Below are 18,786 nucleotides of genomic sequence, written 5' to 3' on the forward strand. Positions count from 1 at the left end.
CATTTTATGAATCACCAACGATGGCAAAAGAGATTTCCTTGTGGATTTCATTTCTGATATCTCTGTCTCTCTATCATGCAGCAGATGCACTTCCACTAAATCTTATGGAAGTGACCCCTCATCCATGAAAAATGATGGGCAGGAGCTGCCACAAGAAAAACAAACCTAAAACTAGTAACCTGTCCCCAAAAGAACAGTAGATAAGGAAGTCATCACAGTGCTGCTCTAGGACTCAGCACTGACTAGGGAGGGAAGAAAGGACATTTTGACATCAGCCAAGCACAGGTGTTTTGTGATATACCAATTTATGCTATCATATAGGCAAAATCCCCTAAATGATAAAGCAAGGGCACAATAGGATTTCTGCAGACATGTGTAGATGGTCAAATAGATGCACATATGAATACAGCTCTGGGGTATGAGTGTGGATGTCAGTGCATGTCCTAGTCTTGTCTAGGATGCAGTGAATTTGTTCTCAGTAGCTGAGACAGTGCTGTGTTTTGGATTCATTACTAGAATAATATTGATAACATTCATGTTTTGGGTTTTCTAAGCTGTGTCTATCCTAAGTCAAGAACTATTTGCCAGTGATATACACACACACACACACACACAAAAAAAAAAAAAAAAAAAAAAAAAAGTTGGGAGGGAATGCAGCCAGAACAGGTGACCCAAACTGGCCAGGGGAATATTCTGCACCACAGAACAATGTGCTCAGTGGATAAACTGGGGAGTTACCTGGAAGGGGGCTTATTTGGGTTCAGAGAGGGGGTCTGGCCTTGGTCAGCAGGTGGTGAGCAATTGCACTGTGCATCACTTGCTTGTTTGTAGTTTTCTTTCTATTATCTCAAGTATAATTTGCTATCATTTTTCTATTTTACTTTATTTCATTCAACTATTCTTATCTCAACCTACAAGTTTTACTCTTGGTTCTCCCCATTCCACTGGGGTGGGTGGGGGATAGTGAGCAGGTGTGGTGCTTAGTTACCAGCAGGGCTTAAAACACAACAGTACAATAAAATCTATTTCAATTATCTCTTACATATGTTTTCCTTTTTGGATTTCATTCCTTTTTTATATGCCTTCCACAACTTTACTAGAGATTGTATAATATGCTAAAACACACGCTATCTTATTTTCTAATGATTTGAGGTTCATTTTGAGAGAACTAATAACTAGAAGTGTTAGCAAGCAGCAAGGAAACTGTTCAAATCAATTAACTGAAGAGTAGTTTCTGCTTTGTCTCTCATTTTATGGATGAAGACAGAGACAAGACCAGGAAAAGTCAGGTCAGGACAAGTTTTAAGACCTGGCATTCATAAAAAATTGATATTTTTCTTTACTTTTTAAAAAAGTGTGTTTGAAGACTTATGCTAACTGAAAACCATTCAACACACAGTCCATGCAGCACTTGCCAAGTGTCATGCTTCAGAGATCTCACTATCAAGTTAATAAATGTAATTTATTAAATTGTTTTCTCTCTTAGAACAACTAGAAACCCCTAAATGTATCTTGATTTTCTCTACAAAATGTTCATTTTAAAAGCCGTGACACTCTGTGAAATTAAAACAGGTCTTGGTTCTTAAAAATATTTTCAATGTTAATGAAGGATACATATCAAGTTGGAATTACTGGTTTTTCTCAGAACTCTCTTGATACACAACAGATCCTTTTCTGCACTACTTTACTGAAAAAAAAAAAAAAAAAAAAAAGCTGGAATTTTTTTTGTTAGCAATTCTTTTATTAAATTTCCAAGGAGATCAAAGGAACATCTGTAATATCTCCTGCTATCTTTAGTATTGTGAATTCCAACTTTAAATGCTCATGCAGTGGTGAAATTCCACACATCTTTCTCCAGTATTATGTGTGTTTTCACCAGCTGAAATGAGACCTGGATAAACGTGGTAGGTAGTGTCCTCCCAGCCCCAATGCTCTTTCCTCAGCAAAGGCAAGGCAAGAGCCAGTGGAATTCCAGCAGGGACCAGAGGAGGTCTGTGGTTCACCCACCTCCACCCCTTCACTTGCAGCAATCACCACCTCCTCAAAATCTAAGAAAGGAAAGAAGGAGGAAGGTGAACCAGAACTCCCAGATCCTTTCATGCTTTTATAAAATCTTAGACAATATGAGGTAGAATCAATGGGCTACCTGACAGTATGGGTAGCCTCAGTAATTTGTGGGTCAAGATGAGCTAATTTTCATCCTTCAAATAAATATGTTCCCCAAAATGTGAATATATGAAGGGGAGTTGAGTATTTTGGGCTTTTTTTCTATTTCTTTCTTTTAAAATTTAGATTGGAGCACTTGGAATACTAACTGCATATCTATTAATGTATTAGGCAAATACTATTAACTCAGTATGGAAGCATGTGAACCCATCAAATCTACTCTGTATTTGATCCAGTCTGCATATATATGTATATTTATGTATATTTCACATAACATGAATTTGTGGCATTAATTAATTCGAGATATTCAATTGGAATGTATAATTTCTAGCACTCATGAAAATATAAATAAGAATTTAACATGGAATTTAAAAATGTGCACTTACAGTCACTAAATTCCATGTTACTTAATGTTATGATGGAAAAGCAGAAAATGAGAAAAACCAGCAGCAAATCTAAATTCAATGCAGAAACTTTGTTCTATCTCTTTGTGTTCTAGGACTATGTATCAACACAGGTTTTAATGAAATTCCATAACATACTATGTTTCTCTCTGAGATAATTATAAAAAACACCCCTTTCTCTTATTTGGAAAAGATGGGCAGTTTTCATTGATCTACAAAAATTAAATAAGGAAGAAAATCTGTAACAGTTTAATTTTCAAGGGCTAAATTCAGTAATTTGGTCTGTGGCATGCAGACACACAAATATAGGTACTTCCTATGTAGTGCAGAGCCATTCACTTTAGCAAAAAACAGTTTTTGGTTCTAATATGATACTACAATAGAGTAAATAAACTTCAAAGCCCCATGGAAACTGGTGATTGTCATACTTATTTTACAGCTCTGTAAAAGGAAATATAGATTTTCTTTAGTATCCACTCCAGTGAGACTTTTCATATTTTTCAGTTTGTGTATGTATAATGCCAAATTAAGCTGTCAGTATAGAATGATGTTGCATATTTAAGAAATTATATATAGCTTTTGGTATAACTTTACCTAAAACTTTCGTGGATCCAGAATACCTTAATTTGAATATGTATGAACAAAAACAACAACAAATTTTATGTGTTCAGACAGCCTGTGTAGTAATTTTTGTGCCAAAATCTGAAAGTCACAGAAACAGTGAACACTTCTAAATTTATCTTGGACAATCAAAGCTTGTCAGTCTACATCTGAAATCGTTTAAGCTTGGACTCTGAAAGCACATTGGCAAGCTGACACAGACTAGCAGGCATGCACACGAGTAGTTTCTCCTACATGGACTCTTTCTTTGAGGTCTGAGAGGTTCCCCTCCTTCCGAAAGACGGCGAACTCGGGGCTCTGCAGCGCTGCCTCGGAGCGCGTCATCCAGCTGTGCAGCTCCGTGGTGTCCGAGTCAAACCTGGGACAGAAACGTGCAACAAGGCTTTCAGCTGCCACAGCTTCTGAAAACATGGTTGTTTAAACAAGGGAATAAACAGCAATTTATATCAGCAAAAGACAGTTTTAAATTCCCATATCTCATCAGAGACTTCATAGAACTATTCACTCTAAAACTTAAAAACGTAGAAATATTTTTTCATTTGTAAGACCCGATTTGACAGCTGAACAGATGCAATAATTTTCACAGTAGGTATTCTAATTTTTCAAGTTAATGCTTTTGGAAGATTTGAAACAAATGTCTACTAGTGAACCACACGTCCTGTTGGCTTGAGCATGTAAAGCCTGTCCAACTGACCAAATGCAGCCTTCAAACCTGTGAGATTGCTGTCCCAGCTTCTAAAAATGATATTATGAAGGAAATTCAAGTAGAAAAATGGATGAAAGAAGCTTCTTCTGATTAAATCAATTTTTTTATAGAATGTAATTACTAATCAAAAAATAAAGTATAATTATCCACAGTTAAAAACTTTAGAAACCAAAATTAAAATCCCCAAATCTCTGTACTTAATTACTTAACTAGGTTTTAGTCTACAGCCCTCATTACTACGTTCTGGATTCTTTCATCAACTCCTTTAAAACAGATCTTAATTTGTATTAACCACTCTTCAGGTAATGTATCAAAATGCAGATATTTAAATTACTAATGTCTAGAAATTTCAAATTGCAATTCAGTATCTACAGCAAGTTTTAAAACAAGAAGCTTTAAAGTATTTTTTTTTCAGTTGTGCTACATTCTCTGCATGATTGCATTTCTTTATTGCACTGAATGTTATGATATTTATATCTCTTTTGCAGCTGACTTTCCCTCTGCAGCAATATAGAGTGGAAAGACCTGGAGGGAAAAAAATAACAATCTGTATCTTTCAGTTTGCTTTGTGACTATAGGTTGTATCATTTGCATACATCTGTAAACCTACTAAAAAGAGTAACTTGAACAACAATTATACCCCTAGAGGAATTAATTTAATTAAAAATACACTTCATTTATACAAGGATTTATACTTCTAAAATACAAGGATGTGAGGCAAAACCAGGTGCTACATAAATCTACATATACAGAAATGAAAAATGAATACAAGAGAGTTCCATGCTTGAGCTAATATTTATGCTTCCCTTTTCTTCATTCTCCACTGCAATTTTTTGTATTCATAAATAACGAAAGCAAAATAAAAAGCAACACACACTGTCTTAATCTCAGTCCAATATTCTACATTCAAATTATAAACTCCTAGGAATAATTTTGATAAAAATTTCCTGATAATACTAATTGACTACTCATTCAAGAAGAAAAAATGTGACTTTCAAGTAATGGAAAGTGCAGAAACCTTCAGTTTTATAAAGTTTTTCAGTTTTATAAAGAACTAAAAATTCCGAGGCAAAAGACAAAATAAAATTCCCAGATGGTTCAAGGAATGTGTGTGCTGGTCACAGATTTTAATCCCCAGTCAGATGAGAGCTTCTTACCTCAGCTTTATTTCTGATCATTAAATCAAATACAATTCTTGAAATAAAATATTATCCTCTGTTCTACAAATAATAACTGCATATTTGATGATCTCAAAACACCAGACTTCTGATAGCAATGAAGTTTACCAGTCCCTGAGTACTAAAGTTCCTTGGCTGCAGGCAAAATTGTAAGAGTTCTGACATTTGTTCTATTTTGAAGCTGCAGGTAAGTAGAATTTGTGAGACCAACTCTCTGAAAAAGAGCTTGGTTTACCCTGGTAAAGAATGGAAATTGACAGAAAAAAATGTTTATCAGTGATCAATTCTTCAAAGAAAGGGATTTAGCCCTTGCTTCTGCAACAGCTGGAAGAGGAATGGGAGCATTTGGGATAGTTTTGGCAGTAAAACAAAATAATTAGGAACACATCTCATGGCCATCAGATGGTGGCAAGTATTAGACATAGATCTTTAAGGTCTCTTCCAACTGAAGCATTCTATAATATGATATGATTCTGTGATATGAAGAAGATGATCCTACATAACAGATTGCTCTGTCACTTCAGTTTCTTCTGGAGATAAATATAATTTCAGAAACAAACCCTCCTGTTTCAAAAAAGGACAATACGGGGGGGGGGGGGGGGGTGCAGAAAAGAATTAAAATACATAAAAAATAATCCTAAATAGCTTTTTGCAGTATATAAATATCTTTTAGATAAGGGCATCTTACCTAATGAGAAAAAAAATCACTCTGTCATGTTCATTTTATGTAAAAGGAGGAAACACTGGTAGAAATGGCATTTAATCATTCTGCTTTAGTGATTGGATACTTCCTTTCTGAGCACAGCTGCAGTTAGAAATCATATTAGCTCTAGATTGATATTGAAGTATAAATAGAGTCTTTAAATCTCCTAGGAACAAGAATACTTTAGTCATAAAATAGTTCAAGACTGCCTTTCTGTCCCAACAAACTTATGTTCAGGTAGAATTTGTAAAAATAGATCAATGGAAGATACTAAACCAAAAATCACTTGAGAAATTACTAATAAATAACTACCTTAAATTAACATGTCCACTGGCATGCTTGCCACCTAACAAATCCATTTGAAGCAAGGGATTAATTCTTCATGAAACAGTCATGATTTTGTCTTTCACTTAGTCTTTTCTTCTGCTATTCCATACTATTTTTACTGGTCCCCCAGCCCCTCTTTACATGCCAGCACATGTCAGCTGAGTTCAAATGGAGATTTGTTTTTTATTGTAAAATATATGTTACTTAGTGATTTTCATCAGTTTTTTATTAGATAGGGGGCTTCTAGTAGGACAAGAGTATCCTACTCTGAGTATTTGGAGGGTATTTGGGTTGAAAATTCCATGCAGAGAAAGAGAAAAATGTGATGCATTTAAGCTGTGAAATGTCTCAAAGTTGCGGTTCATCATGTGTTTAATAGAGAAAAGGAAAGCCAGAACAAGGAGACAATTTTGAGCAAATAATTGGTGATCTAGTAAGAAAGTTTGGAATATGAATCTGAGGTGAGCATATGGCTTAGGATAATGCAGAAAATCAATTTGTGGAGAATTTTCCCCTAAAACGTGGCCGGCATAGATTTAAAATATGAAGATGGCTTTTAAATATGTTTTGAGGAAATAGGTAGACAAAGAAATTCAATGTTTAAAAAGTTCACATAGGAACACGAGGTGTGAACTATCTTCCTGTCATGTGGCCATCATGGTACATAATCTTATCTCTAATCTGAATAAATTTAATCTTTAAACTACATTACTATGCTACTGCTACCATGGACAGCCAGTGGTTTCAATACCTTATTCTTTTAAGAGACAGAAATTGCTTGAAAATTTCCTTTGCTCATTTGCTTCCTTCCTTCCCCAAACAAAAATCACACTGGGCTTGTCACCACTGTGAATCTTGGGCAGACATAAAACCATTTGCCTACATATTGAGTTGGCAGGGAATGATACAACTTTGATCCAAGAACTACTTTATTGAATTATTTCATTTCCATGTCTGGACTGAAATCCCCAGCTCACCAGAGATCTTTCTCAGCTTGTAGCTCTTCAATGCCTACATATCAAAGTACAACTTTACAGCACATGGTGCCCATTGGAAGAATTATTCTGATCTAATTCCCTGCTGTCTTTCTTCCTCCTTTGTATTTGTAGTTGATAAGTAGTTAAGAAATAGAGCTGTTCTTATACTTTAATTCAACCGCCAATTTATCCAAATATTTTTACCTTATTGTTTTAGGTTTAGTTGCCAAATAATTTTATTTCATTCCAGAATGAGATTTTGACTCTTCCTCTACATTTGTGATACTATTAAGTGTAGCGTCATCAATACTATGGCCAGTGCATTTCTGTCATGCATACCAAAGCATGAAAAAAAATATTAAATCAATCCCAAGTGTGTATCTCTAACAGAAACTTCACAGGAGCCATCAGGTACAGAGTACTTTTAAACCAAATCATCACAGCCTGCAGCAAGTGCTGACTGGTATCACCCTGACAATATTGCAGATTATTTCAGGGGCTAAATGTGAAGAATATAAATTCTGATTACTTTTCAATAATCCATTTCTCACCTCACAAAAAGGATAAAGGATAAATGCTTAGTAAGCATTAAGAAGTGCCCATATATACAAACTTCAACATACCCATACTTCTTACACTTCAAATGCCCTTCTAAGAAACAGAAAACTATTCTGTTGTGTCCCAGTCACCTTTTCCTCTCCTCTGCAATTGGCTGCAGACATAATGAAAAAAAAAAACCACCAGGAAAATTGAAGACATGACTTTCTTCTTTTTGAATTTGCTACCTATCATTAGATAACAACACCAGAGCACAAGCTGCATTTCATAAGAGAATAAGGGTCAAACAACCCAATGGAGGGGCTGTAAAAGTGTTAAACAATCAGCATCTAGTCCTAACATAACTCATTGCATAGAAATGGGATGTATGAAACAATAGCTATCAAAAAAGACCATTATAAAATCCTTACAATTTTTCCATTCATTTTTTCCCTACAAAAATCCAAACTTTTCTAAATAATGAAGGATTGGATTCCCAAATATAATAATTTTCAAAAAAGTGAGGGCTTCTCTCTTTTCAAAAAGCTCATTTAACAAGTGTTAAATGAAAAAATAACACTAGATGGAGCAACTATCCTGTTTTAACACACCTTGCTCTTCAAAAGGCATCGAGTCTCTTTCAAATCTTCAGATTAACATTATGACAATAATGTTATGACTAGTAGACTTTCCCTGGAAACCTTAGCAAGCATGTAAAAAGATATTTACCAAATTGCTAAGAAAGGTATATTTGGTTGTTATTGAAGCATTTTAATATTAACAAACATACTTAACTTAAATATTAACGAGTTCTAACTTGTCTGCTATTTAAAAACTTAGCCTGAAGAGAACAGTTTTCAGATTTTTCTATGATATGCAACTTACTTGTTTTTTTTTCCCAGAATATGTAAATACCATATTAATAAATATGTTATCTTGCATCCCTTTCTCCCATTTACAGGTTTTTTTTAAATACTATAACCTCAGCTGTGTTACATTTATCTCTAGCCCTAAAGCTTTTCAAATTCTTATTATACAGCTCCAAGTATTTTATCTTTCTCAGTTTCAAATTGAGTCCTGTGGGAAAAGGAGCTTTTCTTTGACTAGCAACAGAACTTAACTCACCTGGGTTAGTCTGACATTTTGAAGCATTAGTCCTGAAGCAGTTTTAGATTTTAGGGGGAGAATAGAGTGGAAATAAATAAATAAATAAATAATCTGGTTCTTATCTCTGCTTTCTGCCACTTATGGCAAAAACTTGATTTAAGAGGCAAGAAAAAATCAACAGCTTCCTTCCCATGCATTCCTACCACAGCAATAAGAGCAATGGAAATGTGACATTCAGTCCTGCGGATGTTATTGGTCTACAAGTCAAATTGCTGCTTCTTAATTTCTTCAGTTTAAATAAAGATTTTTTGTACTTTCAATCCTTGGCATTCTAGAAAGTTTGGTGCTGCCATCTTAGCCATCCATTGTTTTTTCTCCTTGGCTTAGTAACTGGAGGCTACTCTCTTATACTACACAGTAATCTATTACAATATTTGCTGAGTAGCCAAACTACTCTTCCTCCATTTAATATGTAGTATCTTTAGTTCACAGAGAATATACAGTATTTAGTTCACAGAGAAGCAAATTTGAATCACAAATTTTTCCAAACCTGTGGCAATGGAACCTGATGAATTTATTTCAAGCATACTCCTTTACAGAAGCAATGACTAAAGCCTGAGAACAGATGAAAGATGATGGCAAAACCTGGGATCATTATTCACCATCTCAAAAGAGCCTCAACCTCCAATTTGTCTTTCCCTCCCAGGCCTAAAAATACCAACAGCATGCAGTGTGTTGTACTTTGACTGCAGAAAGCAGCCAACACAATCTGGTTATTCACCTCTGGAAGGTTCTGACAAGACTTCAGTAACTGCTAGGGTTTTTTTTTTTTTATCAAACCAAAACTAAAGAGTGCATAACCATCAACTCTGTGTCTTTAAGTGCTCAGTGAAGATTTTGGTTGCAAATGCACACAATATTGAATGATATAGGAGAGATAGTTGAGTTGATAGTTGAGAACCCCCATTATTTTAAATTATTTTTAATAAAAAATTCAAAAGGCATGCAGCACTATGGGCTTTTTTATCCTTGGGTGCAGCTACAACTGAATACAAACAAAAAATCATGTGAGACCATCTTGCTGCCAACAATGCACCCAGAAAACAAATGATTGGCTGTTTGGGAATACAATGGTTTTTCTCCTATCAAAAAGAAGCATTGATCAAAAACAGGTCTAGGCTCCCGTGAGCAAAGATATCTTAACTGAGCACCCAAATTTTTAGATGAGCTTTCTTCTTCCATTATTATGCTTATATCTAGTATAAATTTATATTTTCTTTTCTTTGAGAAAGACAACAGTATACTATAAAATGTGTTCACTTTTACATATTCTTTAAAAAAGTCACAAGAACTGTTACTCTAACTGAAATTTCTTCCCTAAAGTTTACTCTCAAAGAGTTTTTTATGAAGTTATTTATTGACTGGTCCTCCCACTGTAGAACACCTGCTTTCACTTCCTAGAGACTAAAGGTAGATAAATTGTAGGGTTTGGTGTTTTCTCTCTTCAGTTAGAAATGCCAAAAAGATTATCTGAATGAAGATACAGATAATATAACCATAGTTCATCCTGCTGCACTGCTGTGGATATTTCCAATATTTACTATGCATTTTCTCAAAATGTAGGTCCACTCACAGGTACAACAGTTACACTGGACTAGTTCTCATGTGCTGGTGCATTTGCACTGTTGAAACAAACCTAGTGATTTTGGCACAAAAACAATAGAGCATATCATAATGTATTAAACAATTAACTCCCTTTCTACTTGTGGAAGTCAGATTTCTTTCCTAGCAGGTCAAAATAAAAGTCCAACCTGTGCAGAAATGAAAATTACTCTGGTTTTAAATATCTAAAAGAAAGCACACCAGCTAATTCCACAAAGCACAACTTACTCAATTATCTAAAGTCATCCCAGGCAAAGAGTGAGAACTACAGATTGTTCCATCTCGACTCTTATCCAAAAGTTAAGCAGAAATTATATGGTGAATGCACATATTTTAGAGAACATTAAAACAAATAAAAAGACCTTGAAACCTAGTATGCATTGTAAAAAATCATTAACACTCTGTAAATTTTGTAGCAGATCCACCAGTAAATATCTAAAAGCAATTCTAGTCTCAACATTGATAACACATTCTATTTTCTGTACAAGGATCAATCAGGTTTATATATAAACTTCTTAGTTGCAGTGCTTTAGACAGACATCAGCTAAAGCACTGTAATAACACATAATTATCAGTTTCTATAAACCAAGGTAGTTTGGAAGAAAAACAATACTCATAATCCAGTTAATTCCTGCCCTCAGGCAGTCTTCTTGCATGATGAGTATGAAGTCTGCCAAGTTTACTTTCAGTATTAAGGCAAAATAAAAGAATATGACCAAGAAGGAAAATATATGCTAACAGTAAATATATAGTAGTTGAAAAAGGAACTTCCATGCCAATTGGTCTCCAGTTTTATAACAGTGCATATAGCAGTAATTTTCTTGAAGAATTAAAAAATAGGTTTTAAAAATTTATCCTACTTCATTTAGTTTCAATGAAGATAACATTTTCTTTTACAACAGTAGTCTTGCATTTTGCTTCCTTATGAAGTAAGATCATTCCTAAAATTTTCACTTCAGAAAAACAAAGTTAATTTTTGAAAATACCAATTATTTAAATACTTGGAAACTCCAGGGAAATTTTCATTCTTAATTTTTCAATTTCAAAGTAAAGCAGATCACTATTTTAATGACAGACACTATGCTACACTAAAGGTTTACTGTCATATATAAGCTAACAGGGCCTTGATCCTGTTTCACATCTTTGCACACTACTACTGAAACATTAACTGGAATGCTAAGGCTTATAATTCCTAATAAGTAATAACACTGCCATCTAAAAATTTCTTCAAAAATTCAGAAATTAAAATTCTGCTGTCAGTCACTGCTCTGCATCATTTTGAATGCTTGGGAATATATTAGCAAAACATAACTCTCATTATTTAATGGTACCCTAGGATATGGGGAAAAACAGATTCCAAATGAGGACTTTAGAGATAGATTCAATTCATTCAAATTTAGCTCACAAACTTATTTAGATCAAGCACTTTCCATAGAAATAGTTACCCAATTTAACAAAAAGGGGAAGAAAACTCTTGTATCACATATGCAGCATTCCTAAATACTAATGCTGAACTAGAAACCTTCATTAGAATGGTTAAACACAGGTATGATGCCTAAATATAAAAATTACCTATTTTTTCAATAACATAAAACTTCAATTTTTTAATTCTCAGATTGCTCCTATTCTTGCTGTATTTCATTCTTTTTAGTAAGTGAAACACTATTTTACAAGAAAATACTTGTCCTGGTAAACACATTGAACTAAACAGATATTGTCTATAGCAATGAAACACAATGTAGTTCGACATCCTTTTCAGTCCTCAAATTTATTACCTTGGAATTCATGTTTATCTGAATATCAAAAAAAACATTTCCAAAACAAACATTACAATGAATGTTTGAAATCTACATTCTTAGGAACTTGGTGCTTGAAATAATTCTGCTTAAGCACATCAGAATTTTTTCTCCTGACTTTAACTAGTGTTCAGCATCACCTTAAAAATCCCTTGTCACTTGTACTTGAGTTACAGGTGAAAAAAATCTGCAAGTAATAATAATGCATGTTTCACCAAATATTAACTGCCTCTGCAGAACTACTCTTTTTACTCCTGACCCATAAGCCCAGAAGAATACAATGAAGTTTAGAAAGAAGGCAATATCTCAATTATTAGTATTTTAACCATCATAAAATACTTCTTAAAGAATACAAAAATCCTAGAATTAATGGAATGCTTCCTGCCCATCATGTGTCAAGACCCTGGTCAAGTGGGATCCCCACAATGTCATACATAAAGACTTTACCTGATTATAATTACAATGCAATAGTATTACTGTAATCATAAACATTCTATACTGCTAAATAGGTGTAATAGAAGCACAACATAATCCATAATGCATGCTGAGTAAAGAAAGATAATAATCAGCTGGTATCCTAGTAGAGAATAGAAATATAATTTTAAGTTCAAAGTAGCATACAGAAAAACATTGCAGTCAAATGACTATTTATGCATTTTTGTCCAGACTCTATCAGTATTCTCTTTCTGACTCTTGATGATTCTCACCTCTTCCTAATTTCTGAATCCACAAGGAGTTGCCTTTTTTTGTGGGGTGGAGGTGGTGGGAGTTCCTCTTTAGCATGCTTAACCAGGATTTGCTCTCGTGTGGTCACCATAGTTACAGTTTCCATTACAGTTGTCTGTGTTAGTGATGTCTGAGTGCTAGTGGCAGCCTGCGAAATCTGTGAGAAGTACAAAACCAGAGGTCATACATTATTTCAAAGACTTCAGTAAAGATTGTTTGGAGGAGAAATAGAAAATAATGAGAAACTGCTCTCATTTGATCATAAGCTGACCTTCAGGAAAAAAAAAAACATTATAAGCAACTCAAGCTGGATTGTTTTATCTGGCTCATGCTGAGTGAATACGATATCTGCAAAAACCAATATCAAAACTAGAAAGGATTCTAATGAACTTACAGCTCCCTGGAATCCATGTTAAATGAAGGAAAGAAATGAATGGAATTTTATAATGGAATGATAGCAAATAAATAAAATGCTACTATTACTAAATATTGATTTCAGACTGCCCCCAGTCTGAAAATCTGCTTCTTGAGAGGTGACAAAGATATTAAAATTGCATTATATTACCATTTATTATTCTTACAATTTATAAAAAATTTCAAATAGAATGTAATTCACAATAGCATACTTGCATGAAAGTGAAGTTAACTTTCTGCCTGGAAATCTTAAATTAGAACACATGCACTAGAAGGCAAATTAATTTGCATCAGTTTTATTCCTTAATTTAAAAACAATATTTAGGTGTCATACCAGATACTAACACCCATGGTATGTATCACTGTAAACATGATCTATCTAATGCATTAAGTTTGCTCTGGTAATATGAAAATAAAAACAAAACCCTTTGTTTTGTTTTTATCAAAAAAAGAATTATGAGAAATATTTTTTGCTCATATTTGTTTGTAGGCTGCTTGTGCATGTACTGCCCATTTATACTTTTTTTAATATAACTTTTTCCAACTCAAATGTGGGAAGCTGTTCATAAATCCCTTAACTGATGAGAAACAGGCCACTTCTTTTTTTGGTTCTGTCAGATGATGGCTCATTTGTCAAAATGCTCTAGTTACAGCTCCAATGACCATCTCACAGTTTAAAGGCAGTGAAATGGAAAATAAAAGAAAAAAATTATACCAGGAGTAGAAAAAGTTGAGCCCTGCTCAACTTCAAAGAAGGCCTGCTTCTTTCCTTTTGCTAGAATCAGTTTCCAATTCAACAACAGAAATTCCAGTATCTAAAAGTCCATGAGACTACAAACACATACATAAATTATGAAACTCAGAGAATTAAATCAGATTAGTTACTGAGACATAAGTGCTTCTACAAGCAATGAAGAGGCAACCAGGTCTATGAGCTCTCCCACAATGCTTTCTTGCATTAAAAATGAAAAATAGAATGACAAGGAAAGGGAAACACTGTTAGCAAGCAGCCTCTTCCCAGCAGGCAAGATCAGTAAAGCCAAGAAACCTGAAAAAATACCCAATAAATTCCTGCCAACTCTGTTGAATTCTTCCCATTGTCTTCTATGCAAAAGTCTTCCTGCTCTTTGTCCAGGCTGACACTGGAAGTGGTGAGTAGGGAAGTGATTTACCACTGAAAATTGTCTGTATTTCTTACATGGAGCAGTTAATGCTGTGGTTCCACCTCTAGAAACAGGCAGTTGTTGAGGTTTTAGAGCAGACTCTGGACTACTAAGAAGAATAAAAAATTTAGATCCAGAGCAGATTTTTTAAAAATATTTGAGTTAATTATGTCAATTGAATAAGCTGCATGTGACCTGCAGATTTAGGTAATGTATGAACTACAAAATTCTTCAGAAGAGAAAAACACCCAGCTGACTTTTCAATCACTAAAATTGTATGCAGTAACATTCTTGTATTAGCTTTCTCAACAAGATGTATTGATTTTGGTATTTTTTCTACAGAAATCATGACAATATTAAGTCAGCATTTCCATATATTTTTATCAAAACTCTATACAGCATTCTTTCCCATTTTATTTTAAATAATTAGAGGGTGGAAGGAAAAGCAAGTTAAAGCTTCTGATATCTAGGAATCCATGACATTTGAGGATAGAACCCGATGTCATCTCTCCCTGAGCTGACTACACAAAAGAACAGAAAGAATTTCTTGCCTATAATATAATTTTGGGCACAGTCTCTCTGTCTCTCTTGCCTCTTCTCATAAAGTTCTTATTACACTCTGCTTCATCCAAAAATCAATGATAGGATGATGTTTAGGACACCCAGGGTCATATCCTGCCATGTTTTCATTTGCTAATCAATACCAGGGCAGAGTTTCCAGTGAAGAAGGTATAACACAGAATAAACCACAGCTAGGGCACTGTAGGAATCATCTGCAGCTTAATATTAATTATAGGAGTAGCAGCTTCAGCTGGAGATGGGGAATTGCACTTCCAGAGCTGGCAGTGCAATCACTGCTCAGAGCAGCCAAGGCACAAGGATGTGGGGGGTAATGATTTGGATGTGAAAACAGTAAAAAAACTATTTTTCATGCTTAATCAACAAGAGTGGAGGTTAAATACTATGTGCTTCAAAAGGAGAATGGAGATGTGAATTTGAAGTTCATAATTATTCTAATTAGAGACAAGGTAAGAATAAAAGATAGATTGCAACCTTACTGTGCAACATGAAGCTGATTCACATTTAAACTGCATACATTGTAGTGTGCAAAGGACAATTGTTAAAAATATTAGGAATTACAAAAAATAAGTAACTTTTATTGGCTTACCTACTAAAAAAAGAAATGTAAAAAACCCCCCAAAAAATGTAAAAAACCCAAAAAACAATAAAAACTCCAACCAAACAAAAACACCCCCAAAAAACAAACAAAAAACCAAACAAAAACCCAAAACAAAACAAAACAAAAAAAGTGTCCAAACACCTTTTAATCACTAGAGTGCCATGTTTCATGTAATATTCAAAGTCAGTGCAAATAATAACTCTATTTTCTTCATCCTTCTGTTATTTGTTATTCAGTTCCTGAATAACAAATGTGATTCTGTGTAGGGGCAATATAGACTAGGGCTTTAACCCACTAGAAAATCATATGGAAAGGGCTAAGGTGACTCACAAGGCTGCACATTAAAAGGCATTCAAAATACAATGCTTGCCAGCAGTTTCACATCAAGCCCATCTTTGAAACACGTTAAAACTCATCATTTTTCCAAGAAGACAAATTCAAATCTTTCTCATCATCTATAGGCAAACATATGTACAATGTGTGTGTAGCACTTCAGTAGTTTTATGTCATTTTATTTCTCATTTATACAGCAGCCTTCCTTTAATGCCAACATTTATTACTGTCTTTGGAAGTGCCCTCTGTCCTGATAAACTCATAATTTTCCTTTACACTCACTTTTGGAGCTGTCACCTGTTTTTTTGATGAAATTTATCTCTGTGAGTGGGGAAGTTCAGATGAGGAATGGTGTTTTCTTCAGTTTGGAAAGATTTTCAGTACAATTTAGTGGAGCATAATGAACTCAGCAAAGCTGGGTTTAGAGCTTCTGGAAGCTCCACATATAGCTTAAGCAAGCTGTCCTTGTCCTTGATTCCACTGTGTGGTCAGTGAAGGAAAGCTGACATTTTCATGATGAGGACAAACTGCTTTTTAGATTTCTCTCTCTCACACAACCTTGCCATCCAGTCATTTGTAGCAGGAGCTTCAGCCATGTGTTCTGATTAGATGCTTGAATCCAAGAGCAATTAACTCAGCCAAATGTGGGAGAACTCACATTCTGCTTTCTGCACTTTTCCTTTGGGATTTATAAGTACTTCATATGTCTAGTTGGAGAATAATCTTTGAACTGAGCCTGAGGTTGTCTATTCCATTTAATTTCTTATTTTGTTAACAAGTTAATCACTTGGCAACACTTTATTAAGAGGGGAAATAACTAAGGACAAAAATGCAATTATGCGGGCCCTATGAAAATTATTAATCATAGAATCCTGAAGGTTGGAAGAGACATTTAAGATCATTGAGTTTAACTATTGACCTAGCTCTGCCAAGTCTACCACTAAACCACATAAAGTTAATTTTGAAGGCAATATCTAAGCTTGATGAATAAAACATACATTTTCTGATAGATTTTGGTCCAAAATATTCTATTTTTCACCCTCTTCAAAGTCTCCTCCTTCTCAGTTCATGAGTACAGAACATAATGAGATTTTGCAATTTTTCCTGCAGTGTAAACACATAAATGAGCTCTGTAATGAATACATGTGAAAACCTCACTGAAATCATCTGCCCTGCCTAGACAGAAACCCATGGTGACAAGTGCACCATCAGTATTTCACAAAAGATGAGTCTGAAGAGTTTAGCAGTGCCTTAGGAACAGGTCCTTCAGCCAGGTCTAACTGTGCAGTGCTCCCAGAAGGTGAAGCAGCATTCCCACAACAGCATCCACTTCCACCCCAAGCAAAGAAGCTTCCCCTTGGAGGAAAAGCCAATCCACTGGAATGTTCTGCTGGGATAGGACAGCTGCACTCTTTTGGGAATCCAAAACATCTCCCAGCTGTTCTGATCTATATTTACAGCATCAGGTCTGCCCATTTCATTTTCTGTAATCTACACGCCATTTTCAAAACTAGCAACTGCATTTAGGAGCCATCACCAATCTGAACAGGACTTGAACAATTTGGAGTGACTTACTAACATCCTCAAAGCATGTGACCCTAGCCATCCCAAATTCAAAAATTAATCTTTAAAATTTTCCTCTTCTTTGAAACAGAAGGTTTTCTACAGCAAATATACTAATTAATTAAAAATTATTTTCAACTCCTAAGTGCTGTGTATACAATATGGTTTTGCTTCCTAAGTGAAATTGTGCCCTTCCCCCATTTTCATCACTCATATTCTCCCAACTGATTTTTCCAAATTCTGCTACTTACTTTTTCTATCACAGGGTAAACTAAAATATCAATATCAAGGTATGAGTTGAAAGCAAGATTACTAAGAGGGACTCAGATCCCTACATAAAGTACAGCAGCTTTTCTTTAATTACCTAAACATAATTTGGTAGAAGTATTAGTTGAGAGCAACAAAAAAGGGCAGCATGCTCAAGAGAATTTAATCAAACTGACCAGAACTGTGAGAGACCTATATTGACAAGACAGAGATACCTGCTGTAACATTCTGCTCTGTGCTTTCTAATTAAAAAACCTTAATATCCATTTCCATTTTACCAGTCATACAATAACAGCTCAAAAATAACCCAGTACTAGTGAGATAATGGAATGGAAAAAAAGAAGCTGGTTTGGGTTTAAATCCAGTAAGAAAGAGATGCTAAAAAGATGTCTAGGCAAAATAATTGGATATGGATTTGGGTACTAAACTACAGTGCTGAATTGTGCTACCCAGCTTAAAACCTCTTTTTTTTTTTTTTTTTTTTTTTTTTTTTTTAATATATTATAGTTAACATAAAGTGGTCAAAATAATAGCAGGTTGTATTTTTTTCCTTGGAACTTTGGTTACAGGTACAGAGTGATTTATTTTTCTGAGAAATTTCTCTTTCTTGTAGTCTCTCTTATTAGTCTGTAAATCAGCATATCACATGCAGAAGTAAAATAACAATCAATTATAAAGTTTTAATGTTGAAAAAAATAATTCCACTTAAACTAGCAGACAGGCCGTGCACTAATTTCAGACTACGTGCTATTTCAGAGACAGCTATAAAAACTGTATTATTATAAGTTAAAAATAAATTAACTGGAAAGGTATTTTCATTATTTCCCTGAAAACATAGTTAACAACCCAAGAAAGTAATCAACACTATAAAGAGAGATTAAAATAAATAAAATTCAGGAAAGTCATATTACAGTTGTGCTATGCTGTCCTAAAAATATGTCTTAAACAATCATGCA

The 18,786-nt window shown here is 34.4% G+C and overlaps 1 protein-coding gene across 3 annotated transcripts in view; it reads right to left on the minus strand.

The window, feature by feature from the left end:
- The window catches only part of DMD (dystrophin), a 1,135,346-nt gene that overhangs the window by 666,130 nt on the left and 450,430 nt on the right, over positions 1-18,786 (minus strand). For all 3 annotated transcript variants that reach the window (XM_056512754.1, XM_056512922.1, XM_056512842.1), the window contains 2 exons: positions 12,892-13,067; positions 3,426-3,549 (listed from right to left, as the gene is read on the minus strand). In XM_056512754.1, the coding sequence (XP_056368729.1) occupies positions 3,426-3,549; positions 12,892-13,067 (300 nt within the window). The remainder of the gene's footprint in view (positions 1-3,425; positions 3,550-12,891; positions 13,068-18,786) is intronic.

The sequence above is a fragment of the Oenanthe melanoleuca genome, chromosome 1 (genome assembly GCF_029582105.1).
Source record: "Oenanthe melanoleuca isolate GR-GAL-2019-014 chromosome 1, OMel1.0, whole genome shotgun sequence".
Classification (NCBI taxonomy): domain Eukaryota; kingdom Metazoa; phylum Chordata; class Aves; order Passeriformes; family Muscicapidae; genus Oenanthe; species Oenanthe melanoleuca.